General features: G+C 36.4%; 1 protein-coding gene across 1 annotated transcript in view; it reads left to right on the top strand.

The window, feature by feature from the left end:
• The window catches only part of UBN2 (ubinuclein 2), a 57,893-nt gene that overhangs the window by 22,277 nt on the left and 22,333 nt on the right, over positions 1–13,283 (top strand). Inside the window, exons 6-12 of the mRNA XM_021394816.1 lie at positions 338–450; positions 1,496–1,994; positions 5,360–5,430; positions 6,161–6,290; positions 7,665–7,783; positions 8,409–8,522; positions 9,939–10,082. Coding sequence (XP_021250491.1) covers positions 338–450; positions 1,496–1,994; positions 5,360–5,430; positions 6,161–6,290; positions 7,665–7,783; positions 8,409–8,522; positions 9,939–10,082 — 1,190 coding nt within the window. The remainder of the gene's footprint in view (positions 1–337; positions 451–1,495; positions 1,995–5,359; positions 5,431–6,160; positions 6,291–7,664; positions 7,784–8,408; positions 8,523–9,938; positions 10,083–13,283) is intronic.

Below are 13,283 nucleotides of genomic sequence, written 5' to 3' on the forward strand. Positions count from 1 at the left end.
ACTGTTGTGAATTAGCGAAAAAGATTTTCCATACCATATTGCATTGTACTTAGCAATGCAACTGTGGTAGCAGAAGAATGGAGAATTTGGTCTTCCAAGGTGCTGCTACTGAAAAAGCTAGGTGGCAGTCTACCTGTGCCTCAAAAAAAGTAATGTTGGAGAATTATCGGTAACTGGTATTGCTGCTATGAATCCTGTTGTACTGTTTGTCTTCACATACATCACGGTATTTTTTTCTGGCTCCAAATGGCAAAGTGTAAGGAAAATTAGATGTTTCTTGCCATAAAAATGTTTTTGGATGGAAGAATCTTTGTCCTGTATTTAATTTCTTTTGTAGATAGCAAAGTTAAAAGAAAGTGAAGATCGTGGAATGAAGAAGCGCAAGCGGAAAGATGAAGGGACAGAAAAGGAGAAGAAGCCTCGGAAAATGAAAGTTCCTAAGCAGCTGGGGTAGGTTTCTTTCTTTAAATAAATTGTTGGATTGTATACAAAGTTTGTTTCTGAGATTGCGTGTCACAGTGAGATTATCGCAGCTGTTTAGAATTTTGTTTTGTTAATTCATATTTAATAGCTAATAGATTCTGGTCTGGGATGTTCCTTGTTTTGCATAAGCATCCTACAGACTAACTTTCAAAATTTTGGGGGATGAGAATGAGGGAAAAAAAAACAAGGAAAGATGGATTGTGGAAAATATAGAAATTTTGAGTCTGTGAATAGTATTATCAATCATTATTCTACCCAGAGTTTTCTGACAGTAAGAATTACATCTTTCTTTTCTACCTTCTAATGAAAAATAACTTCCTATCCCTAAATTTCTGTTCTGGGAAACTGTAAACGTAGCTTGATTATTCTACGTATTTCTTACTAATTTTTGTGTACTTCCCTGTGTTTTGAGGCTAGCATGGAAGGATGATAGCCTTTTAAGATGATAGGATTTTTAATTGGCTCCTGGAAAGCTCTCCTTGATTGAACATTGTCGTCTTATGGATATTCAGTTGTTATAGAAAACCTGTTAATTGTTTTTGTTTTTTTTATCAAGGACAAGAACTGGGGGGTAAACATTCAGTTTGAGTGGCATGTAGATGTTGAGCCTTCATAAAAATACTTAGTGTGGAGGATTTTTTAAATGTAAATAGCGTGCCTAAACTTTAAGTAACCTGCTACTCTTCAGGAGTCTGACAGGCAAGTTTGTGTTTTAGCAGTGTCAGTCTAACCATAAGTCTAACTTGTCTACAAGTTGACAAGTGTAGAGCAAATGAACTTTTTCTTGAAGTATACATAACATAGTTTAAAAAAAAAAACGTTCAGCTGAAGATCATGAAATCATATGACAAGCAGAGGTTTGAGATAGTTGGTAGAAGAGTCTGAACATGGAAGCACTTGCCTTCCCCCTGCTAATTTTTTGAGTAGTACTAAACTCACAGATTTCTCAAGGCCTTAGTTACCTTTAACAAAGTCTCATACCATTCTAATGAAATATTTCTTTCCTCTACAGAGTAATGGCCTTAAATTCACACAAGTCTGAAAAGAAGAAAAAGAAATTTTATAAAGACTCGCTTTCTCTGGCTGCCATGATCCGTAAATTTCAAAAGGAGAAGGAAGCCATGAGGAAGAAGGAATCTAGTCCAAAACCTCCAGTGACTATTGCAACCTCTACCCCTAGTAAAATTCCTTCTTCCTCTCTCAGTGCAGGAAATGATATCTCTGACTTGAATCTTAGGATCAGCGATCCTGTCCTCTCCATTTTTGGTAGCACAAATGAACGTGATCTCTTGCAAGAAACTGAAAGTGCCCTGGAGATGTTGGGAGACATTGACTTTGACAAGTTGCTTGATGGCACTTCTGATGGCAGCCCAGTATCTGAGCTGTCAGGAGAAAATGGAAATGTCACTCATGCAACCTACACCTCTCAGGTCATGACACCCAAGCAGGTGCCTGCCCTCCCAGAAGGTCTGCCTATGCTACTTGAAAAGCGCATTGGAGATCTTCGAACAGTAAGTATGAACTCAATAGTGACAGCTTGCAGTCAAGAATCTGAGAGAACAAGGAAGAATAATTAGGATCTGAGTTGTCATCCTTGAATTGCTGGTTGAAATGCTAAAAATGTGGAATTAACGTCAGTGGTTGTATTTATACTCAGATAAAAATGGGCGTAGAGATAATGCAGGTCAGTAGTTGAGATGGTGTTTGTTTCACAGTGAGGACAAGGTTTTGTACTGAATCTTAACATGTTCAACAAATTGTAATGTTTTATTCCATAACGGGAATATTACTATTAATTTTGACTTGAATTAGTTACTTAAATTATTAAGGAATTTATGCTTTCTCACTTAGCTTGAAAGAGGAAGCCTGAAATACTGTTGCAGTTTACAATCTAATGTCAGTCTGGAATTCTGCCTCTGTAACACAAATGATATGAACTTGCCAGTTTAAAAGGTGGGGGTTGGAGGTGTGGGAACGGAATGGTTTCTTCTGGAAGGTTGCAGTGGAGTCTCAAAAAATATTAATGAAAAATGTTAAGTTCCAAGCTTACAAACATCCCTATAGCTTATTGAAAAGGCTCAGAGCTGTTAAGGTACTACATGCTCCTTGTTTCAGTTGTGGATGTTATGTGAATGTGGAGAAGAAAACTGTTGTTTGATTGTCCAGATTCTGATCTTACCTGTGCAGCTTTTCCTTACTCAGAATAAAGTGCAGCTTTTCCTTACTCAGAATAAAGTGCAGCTTTTCCTTACTCAAGAGTAAGTTTTATAGCAGTAGTTAAACTGCAGGTTTTTTTCATAGTGACAGCAGCAGAGCTTGCTTTGCTATTACTTAAACGTGATAGTTATCATTACTCAATCTTAGCTGTATGTAAGCATTATAGAATATTCTTAGTTGTTTAAAAATGTCCATAGCTAAATACAGATAGGGGTTTAATTGTCACTGAAGTGAGAGAGACGATTGCCTGCCTTCAAAATTTCAGGTTAGTTTTGCAATAAGTTTATAGCAAAACAGCAGTAGAACCAGATTAGGCCAAAATTAAGGAAGTGTTAGCTGCCTGCCCCTAATTCATGCTGTTTCACTAAAAAGCCCCACCCAGTTTGAAGAAAGGTTTTCTAGGAGCCACTGAATTAAAGTTAATTCCACAGTCTTCTACTTGTGATCGTGTCTTCTGGAAGTTTGGTGCTGGCTGAGCAGAGCAATTCCACATGTAGACTTGGGGAAGAACTAGACTGTGTACTGACTTAAAGACTGCAGCTTCCTTACCTTCTACAAATTGCCATCAACTGACATGTTATCAGTGACAAAGGAGTTAAAAAAAAAAAAAGTTCCTATACAGTTTTTTCCAGACATTTATCAGATTCACAGCTTTAGTGCTCTTTAATGCAAAGAAAGGTAAGCTATGTTCCATGAATGGAGTTATGATATATTTAGATAAGAGATTAAAAAAAATTTAGAAAGCCACTGACTATTTACAATAAAAGCTTCCTGATCTCCCTGTGTAAATTAATGTCTTCTAATTCCCTAATTGTGTAATTCTTAAGTACTGTGGCAGAGGACAATATTGCACGCAAAGCAGGGAGGTAATAAAATGCCTGTTTTCTGTTGTGATGGTAACTGTCACAATGGTCGGTCTGTGGAACAAAAAATTCCAAGGGTGATAGCAGTGTTTCTTGAATCCGCCAATTTCATCCTCTTCAAAGACCAGAAGGACTGTTAAGTATTATAACATAACAAGGAAATTGGCTGTAAGATCTCCCTGGGACTGGAAAGTCAAAACATCTTTCCTTCCACTTTACATAAACTAAAAGGTAATAACCCTTGTGTTAATTATTCCTAAAGATACTGGATCTAAGACTTTCAAACTTGTCTTGTTGGTATCTTATCACTTGTAAATGTCTATAACTTTTCTTATTTTTTAGCAGAGCAACTGCTTCAGTAATCTTAAAACAGATAGTGCCATCCCCTCAGCAGATGACTTTACAGTAGAAGGTAGTGAGCGGAGTGCAGTCCTCACAGGAACTAAAAAACCTACAGTATATGTTCATGACTGAAATGGTAAACGATTCAAGACGGTTGTCTACAGTTTCTGATGGAGTAACAGACTCCTATTTTATTGTGCAATGTAGAGTTCACAGTCTCAGAAAATATTTCTTTCAAACATAAGTGGGTCAGTTACAAAGAGGAAAAACAGTAAGTATTCAATAGCAATGAAGGAATTTTGTCAAGTTAACACTTGCATTTATATATAGTATTGACCTAAGTTGTCAGAAGTTGCAGCTGAAATACTTTAAAGACAAATTAGAGAGAGCCTTTTTAATTTGGCTGTTCAGCCACATAGCATGTTGACTGCCTACAGTATTTGTCGGACAGTATGATGATAATGCACTTGCATACATTTCTGTAAGGATATACTTTTTCAGCCTCTTTGGATATTCAGGATCTCAGGTCCCATTGCTAGAATGTCTCAAGATAGTAAGCGTTGTAAGTTGTTTTGTTTTTTTTCTCTTGACTTATATAGATCCCTAGAGTGGAGGAAGAGTAGAGAAATTTTACTGATTTTTTTTTTGTTGTTGAACAGTGCAGGGAATTGACTTGGCTTTTTAGTAGAAGCTGCCAAGGTTTGTGGACAATAAGAATATAAGTGAAAGAAACAAAGATAAAGGAATTCCACACAGGCATTCCTGAGAGACTAGGAAAAACTTCTAATTAAGGGAAATGCACATATGAGTTATCTTGCTTTTTTTTCTTCCTTCCCAAACAAAAATACCAAAGAGTTGGTGGGGCAGATTTTCCAGTTTTTATGCCCCAAGTCTAAAGTTGGAGACAATGCTCAACAGCACCAGAAAAGGGGGATGAGACATTCCTCTAGCATATACAGTTCCACTGTAGAAATTATGCTGAAGGGTTGAGATGGATCCAAGAATGGCTAGAAAACTGTAACTGGGCCAGGTACATAGCAGAGGAAGAAACTAAGGCTTTTATACTTTGAGGATGGTGATGTGTTGACTAGTCATACAAGCAAGAACATCAAGTAGTGCTCTTTCTGGAGCCGTCAGTACCACTGAGATAATAAAACAGCAGTCCTGGTGTGTTTTTTTTAAGGTTATTGAAAAAACTAGTATGTTAACATCAGCAATCCAGGGAGATTCTAAATAGAGTGATTGTGAGCACTAGAACAAAGAGTTGTTATTTGAGTATGATAGTAATCTTCACCTTTTCTAAATAGTTAAGTTTAGCGGATTTTTTTTTCCCCGGGCAATGTTGTTCACTGAAAAATAAGAGTATGATATAGCTGTAAAAGTAAAGCTACAAATGTTGGGATTAAAATGACCTCTGTGAACTCTTGAATATCCTTTTTTATCTGTATTTCCAGGCTGCCAAGATGTTTGATGAAGAAGGCAGGAAGAAGTTTTTCACACAAGACATGAATAATATTCTGCTGGAGTAAGTGCTTATCTGTACAGCCTTTCCTTTTTGGAAATGGGGTGAAAGGAAAAGTACAGAAGAGGAAGTATTATTCAGTTTGTTCCAACAAAGCCCTTAAAAGTCAATGAAGGTAGATCAGTCTAAGCTAGTAATTAGGTAAAGAGATTTATATATGAATACAATTCCTGTCATGACTATCTGTCTGTCTTTCTCCACTGTAAAGTGTTTTGTAGTGCCCTGTGTCCTTGACTTCATGTGTGAAATTCAACAAATTTGCCATTTTTTCTTGCTGTCCCACATCTTCATAAATCAAAACACCTTTAGCTTTCATGAAGAAAAATGCTGACTCTTCTTATTCTGTAATCCTTTAGCTAAGCATTTAACATATACGGTTCTATGTCTTTAGTAATATTAAGGAATAAAAAGAAGTAATCTCTAGAAGACCAGCAGCCAAAATATTACCAATAGTGATGTGAAACGGCAGGAGTAAATAAAATTTGGATAGCAGCATCCTATGTTGCTGGGGAAGTATGCATTTGAAAGTCTTTTTTTGAATGGTTTCTTACCATTAAGACTTCTTTTTTTCTAAAAAAGTTAATTTAATAAATCTGAAAATATATCCCAGGCTGCTATTTTAAGTATGCATAGCTAGAATGTTATGCATACGAAGCTTCCTTAGGTTTTTGTTCAGTTGTCATCTTCATCTTGGAGTGCCTCACTGGTTGGCTGTCTCTTGTTTGTTTGTCAGTATTGAGCTACAGTTACAGGAGATAAATCCTGCCATCCGCAATGGAGTGTACTCTCACCTTGAGGCTTTTGTGCCATGCAATAAGGACACACTGATAAAGCGTCTGAAGAAGTTACACCTCAATGTCCAGGTAACGGGGGGGAGAGTAGTGCCAGTGTGAGTCAAATATGTAACAGTAAGGATAGATTGCAGAAGAGTAGAGAAAAAGCCATTGTCTTGAGTAAAGGAAAAGATTCTTTATCAATTGCTAGATCAGCATAAATGCTTTTTTGTCCACTCTTGTCACTACTTGAAGAACAAATATTTTAAGTATATTAGACTTTTCTATTTTGAGAATGAAATGCTTTTATATTGAAAGCTGCATAGTTCTACAGAGTAGATAAAAAGAGAACTAGAGAGCCACAATTACTGTGGTTATGACAAACTAAAAATTACTGTTGCATTCATCTTTGTGCCAGGAAAAAAAATGAGTATGTGGATTATAGATGACCAGCCTGTATTATTTGTGCATGTATGCTGCTTTCAAGTCTTAGAAGTACTTTGCTTCATTTGCAGTTTCCTTCCTCTTAAAGAGTATGTGTTTCTCTTGAATTAAAAAAGGTTTATGTGATCTGAAGTGTCCTGACCTGGTTCTTTAGATGAGATTCAGGACGAAATCTTGCAGAGGATCTGAGGGTGCGAGCACAGAGAACTCAGAACCTGCTGAGCAGGAAATCAGTTTCATATGCTATTTCTACATTAAGCATTAAGATATAATAGCATATAGTGTTCTAACTCTTCTCAGAAAACAGTTAGGACTGAGAACACAAAGGCAGAAGATCATAGAATGATAGAATGGTTTGAGTTGGAAGGGACCTTAAAGATGATTTACTTCCAACCAAAATGTGGTCCCAGGATATGGAAGAGAGTTAAAATGTAAGGGAGAACATAGTATTATTTCAGTTTAATTTTTGGAGTTCTTAATATCTGGAGACTGTTTTAAATTCATAGTCCTTGCATTTGAGGTACATAAAAAAAATTACTTCTAGTAATAATCTAATACACAGGCAATCAAATACATAGATTTTGATCATTACCAAAGATATTTTTATACTACAGTTTTTGGAGACTTCATTCATCATATACTTATTTTAAAATATCGAAATGTTCATCAGTCCAGTCATTTTGCTTTTTTCTTGAGGTTTCCTTCCATATTTTGATTAGGAAGGATTATTAAATGAGATTGTTATAATGTTTTGAGATGTTCATGACTTGTTTCCTTGTGACTATCTTTCATCGTTTCTGGTCTCAAGACTACATTAATTGTATGAGAAATTTCAAGTGCATGCATTAATATTTCCAGTACTAACTATTGCCTGCAGCAGTACTTTCTACATGTTTGAATCCTGTTCAGTGCAACAGTATAGCCTATTGGGAGTGAGGGAGAAATAATTTCAGAGAAATTATCTCAAGTTATTTTTATATTGTATCTAGTAGGACTAATTTGGTGTTTCTTTTTTCACAGGATGACCGCTTGAGAGAACCACTGCAGAAGTTGAAACTGGCTGTCAGTAATGTCATGCCTGAACAGTTATGCAAATATCAAGAGGATTGTCAGGCCCGTAATCTAGCTAAGAATGCCAAGTAAGTATTTCTGGGATCTGCACATTTCCATTTTAGAGTTCACCTGGAAGTATGTCTCCATGTCCTTCATTCTCTGAGCTCAGCAAAGTATTGAGCTCTAGTTGAGTTGTACAAAGTATATGGTATTGTTTCAGTGATGTTATCACCTGACTTCAGAAAGAAATTCCATTAACTGAATGAAGTAGATACTGAGAGAAAGAAATTGTAAACTGTGAGAAGGAAACTGGACGTACCCAACATGCTGGATTAACAAGGAGAAAATTGGAGCATATGTTCAGATTCATGATTCTTCTGTCCTTTTATATTGCAGTTGTTTCCCTCATAGTTAACTGATTTAGACTCAGAGAGAGGCATTAGCAGATTTATCAGCATCTTTGCATTTCCCAGGAGAAAGCACTACATTAAACTTAGAGACAACATCCTTGACAGCATCCATACAGTGTGTCTTCTTCACTTGTCTTTGAGGATTGTGAAGCAATGAGGAGGGGTAGATAAATTGTGTACCCTTTCAGGGAGGGTATAACTAGAATGTGAAGACAAGTCCTTTTTTTTACTAACACCTAAAACAACACTTCTTCAATGAAACATTTTATATGTTGTATACCTATATTTGTTTTAAATGTAGGTTGCAAACAGAAGATGAACGAGAGAAAAATGGATCAGAGGAAGATGATGATGAGAAACCTGGAAAGAGGGTTGTGGGGCCCAGAAAGAAGTTTCATTGGGATGACACAGTGAGGTGAGAAACTACATTTTCCACCAAGATTCTTCCCTGATTTCATGTAAGAGTCTTGGCAGAGAGTGTTGTTACGCAGTATTGTTTAATAAATAATTGGTCGCAGAAGTACATCTTTTTAGAAGTTTTGGGGAATGTTAGGAGGCAAAATAGGCAAGCTAAAATGCTGCACTGTAAACATGCTTTTCTTTAACTTGAAAGGCAAAATCATCCCATGCCCAACCCTTTTTTCATTGCTTGCTTATGTACTTTATCCAAACACAGATGAGTTTTCCTGGTCATAGAACTGTGGGCTTTTTGAAGCAAAGAACAGAAGTGTAAGCAGAGATGCGCCTGCTTCACACCATTCTGAGGATGTCACAAAAAGCTGTCACTCAGTGAGCAGTAAAACTTGGGCCACGATAGAACAGAGAACCAAAATTGGGTGTGCTGGTTTGGCAAGCCTCCCAGTCCTTGGGAAAGCCAGCATCCAGAATGCATGAATCTTAACCCGTCCTGTTACATTAGAACACAAATTCTGTTGTCTCACAAGAACACGCACTCATCTGAAATGCTGAATTCTCCTTTCTGTTTCCCAGAGTAGTTTTTACTGAAAAATAAGATTATTTAGATTATTTGAAGAATAATGGACTTTTAAGCAGACAGATCCCTCTAATTTAGTATTTCCTCATGCAAGTTCTAAATTGATTTTTAAACAGGTATAAATATTATTAAAAGGAACTGTTGAACTTCTAACTTGGAATCTTTATTTATCTATAATACGTTAAGACAATGGGGAAGTAAGTTTCATGGAATTTATTATGTATACTGTACATTTTTATGGATACATTATGTATCACATGCTGCTTTACATGTATATAAATACAGCTCTAGCTAACTTGGTGTTGTGGTTTAACTGGGATACCTGGCGGGATGTGTACTTAAAGATGAGTATTTTAACCTGTTTTTTATTTCATGAGGCTCAGAAGAGTCAATGTTACTTAGCTATGCCCACTTTTATATCTTTAAAGGCAGCATCCATGTCAGAAAGTGTTCTGTTGAAATAATAATTCAGCACAGAATGGATTTCACATGCTTTGAGACATTATCGATCTTAAATGAGATAATTGTGAGCAAAGTGAGAGAAGATTTTTCAGTTATGAGGAAACAACAAAGATGTAAAACTAATTACAAAATGATAAAAGAAATGAGCTATATGATCTGCTGAAAACAGGAGAACAGTGGCAGATCATACCAGCTGTATTAGCAACTTGTGTGATGGCCAATTTTTTAGTTGAAGTTGGTTCTTTCTATGGAAAAAAATCACTTGGCAATGAACAGCAGCTGTACAGTATCAGCACTTCCATTTCTCAGTCTGTTTCTATTGAGCTTTTGAAAAGTTGGTTTCTTTCAATATTTCCATTGTATTCCACTCTGCAGATCTTTGTTGTGTAATCTTGTCAAGATCAAGCTAGGATGCTATGAGCTAGAGCCAAACAGAAGTCAGTCTGCTGAAGATTACCTCAAAACCTTTATGGAAACAGAAGTGAAACCACTTTGGCCTAAAGGCTGGATGCAGGCAAGGTAAGATACCTGTTTTTTTATATCTATTCCTTTTGGTGTTGTTTCATGAACCTTATTGTGATGGGTTTAATTCAAAAGTATATTTTTAAAACTTTAAAATTGTCGGTGGAACTGGAATATTTTAAAAAATGGAAGTTTCTTTAGAAATGAAGATTCTCTTTTTTTGCAGCTCTCAATCTTGTAAAGATTTTTTTTTCTTGGAGATCTACTTACTTTTGTCATCTGCTGGAGACTGTATTTGCTGAAGTTCGTAGTCCCTGAGGCTCCCTTTCTGGGGGAAATATTGAGAGAGAAAAGGGTAGCTGTTAGGGAAGCTTTACCTGTGACATAAAATGATAGAGAAAGCAGTGTTGCCTATATGTTTCAAGCAGTCTGATAAAGCGGTGTTAGATGAACTTTATAGGTTGGAATTTCAACATCGGATTTTTAGAAGACACTTACGTTGTTGTGCTCTAATTTCTTGTATGCAATTGGGATGCTTTGTGATGATGCAATTCAAAATATACCTATTTCTTGATCCCTACTGACTTGAGGGAACAACTATGCAAAAGGATAAAAATAAAGTGAGAGCAATAGCAGTTATTGTGAAATACAAATTCAACAAAGTTCTCAAGCGTTTTGAAGTGGGAGAAACGAATACAGATGGTAAGTTACTCCTTCTGAAGCACACACTGCAGAGGACAGCCTTCTCTCAGATCTTGACCTAATTTTAGAAGGTAAATGATAGAATGATACTAACAGATTTGCAGAGGAATACTTTAGTTGCAGATTTGTCAAATCAGCATCGAGTTGTGAAAACTACTTAGGTGTTTCATAGAATAGTCAGTGTAGAAAATAAGGGTGCAATAAGCTGCTTGTTAAGTACTGCTGAAAGGAACAAATGAAATTTTGCACTCCTTGGCATACAGCAGTTTTATTTCTGCTCAGCAGTTCAGCTTCTTATGTTAAATTTGCTAATACATATACTGGTGAAAAGTCATCTGTTCTGGAGATTCAACTGAAGTAGTTGAGATGTGAAATCCTGGTTTAGATCAAGACAAGATACAGAGAGATTGCTGGTAGAAGTAGTGAAGTGGTCAGATGATAGCGTGAGGTCATCCCAGAATACAGTGAAGTGCGTCAGAACTGTTTATTTGAAAGCCATAAATGGTTCTCTCCTATCGATGGGATAAGTGTACTGTAAAGTTTCAAATGGTTTTAAACCAACTGTAAAAGTGGTTTCAGTAAGAAAACAAATAAATCACCACTCCTCCCAAACAGTCAAAAACAACAGAAAACACGAGCTGCCTTAACATGCCTTTCTGCTGACCAGCAAGAGTTCATTTACCAACTGCGCTGTTTGGATACCATAATTATTGTGTTTACATACTGTTTTTCCTGTATTTGCATTGAGAGATTGCTTTGAACACTGGAAGAACTTGACCAAGCATATTTTTTTTAAGTTTTACCTTTAAGTCATTGATTTTCATATCTAAATGTGATTTGCATATCACCTTCGTGATTCTAGTTGATGTCCAAAGGAGATACTACTTCTTGTTTTCAGGCATTGTATGTATATTCCCTACTTTGATTATAATGATAAAATGTTAATTCCAGAAAAGTACTTTCTATTATTTGAAATCTTTATCTCGCTGCTTAAATGCCACAGACAGTGACTGAACTGCATTGGCCTCAAAGCACAAATGTCAGCCATCTTGTTAAAACGTATTAAGCATAATGGATAGAACTGGAACAGATTATAACATTGGTTTCAGTACTTCTGTCAGAAAGTTGGATGTTCTCATGTGCCAGTGAAAGCAAAATGACTGCTTTTATTCTATTCTAAAAAACAAACAAACAAATGAACAAAAAAAACCCAACCAACCAGGATCTGTGTGGTGTGTCCAGCGCATATGCTCTTACAATGGCGCAATGGCTTCTGACAAGCTTAAAGTAAGTGTGTGTATAATGCATATGTATTTTTATCCTTATGTATATGCATATGTCCATACAGGATGGCTTTTACTTTCTAAAATCCAAGCTGCTTTCGTGGAATGGCTGAGATTAGAAGGAACTTCTGGTACTCATTTGGCCCAACTCTCCTGCTCAGATTGGACCAGCTAGAACCCAGGACTGCGTTCAGATGACCTTTCCACTACCTTTCTGGGCTTAGGCTTTTCTGCCTAAAAATCTGTTTCGAGCAGTAGCAACCAACTTTGAAACAGGCAATGACCAAAACATAATGAATGAGCCAAAAATAAATAAATAAATAGTTTGTCAGAAGATACAATCCAAGATAATAAAGATCCTAGCCAGAATTCTAAGTAAATTCTTTTCAAATTATTGGGGATATAGGAAATAAACTTGTTTCAAATACCTTTTTTGTAAGGTAATAGTAAAGGTATCTGTCTTGGCATGTAGAGGCTATATCAGCAATTGGGATAAAATGATGTTACAACATTGTATAATAAATTTCTATAGAAGTGGTTCTAAGTTCTCATGATGCTTGTTGTACTTGCTTGTTTTGTTGTAACTTCTAGGCAGTTATGTGTGGAGAAAGGAAAAGAAATATTTATTGTTGCATTCAGTAATAGTTCCTAGTGCAGCATGTCTTGTTCATATGCCAGATGAACATCTTGCTGGGATGTTAGGATAGGGATTTTCATGCTGAAGTTTTAGTAGTTGTTAACCTCTTATGTGGCCTTGGGTGAGAAGGAGCTATGTAAAATAGGTGGATGAAAGGTATGTCATGTTAAAAATGACCTACTATTTATTTCGTAAGGAATGCTAACTAATCAAAGTAGGGCTATAGCGCAGAACTTCGTGGGCTCAAAATGGAGGAAAATTTTAATTTGGAGAGTTAACTGTATTAAGTAAGTTGCTCTGAAAGTAATGCCTCCTATTTATTTCCATGGAAACTGCAACAGATGCAAAGATCATGATACTATTTGGTAGAGCAAATTCTCAGATACAGCACAGTGTTTTTCAACATAGTCACTACTATAGCCAATATGTGCAGATGGGCTGATGAAGACACTCTTCATTTTGTGGTGTGACAGATGTGCATGGCAATCCAGAATGTGACTTGTCCTTCATGTTGCTGTTGCCACTGCTGAAGCACACCACCCACTGCCTCACTGTGTTCACATCCACTGTTTGGTCTCCATCAATGTTCAGCAAGTATCTATGAATGTCAGTGGGTGCCTGTTTTTCTGCATGGAG

Source organism: Numida meleagris, chromosome 1, assembly GCF_002078875.1.
Source record: "Numida meleagris isolate 19003 breed g44 Domestic line chromosome 1, NumMel1.0, whole genome shotgun sequence".
Classification (NCBI taxonomy): Eukaryota; Metazoa; Chordata; class Aves; order Galliformes; family Numididae; genus Numida; species Numida meleagris.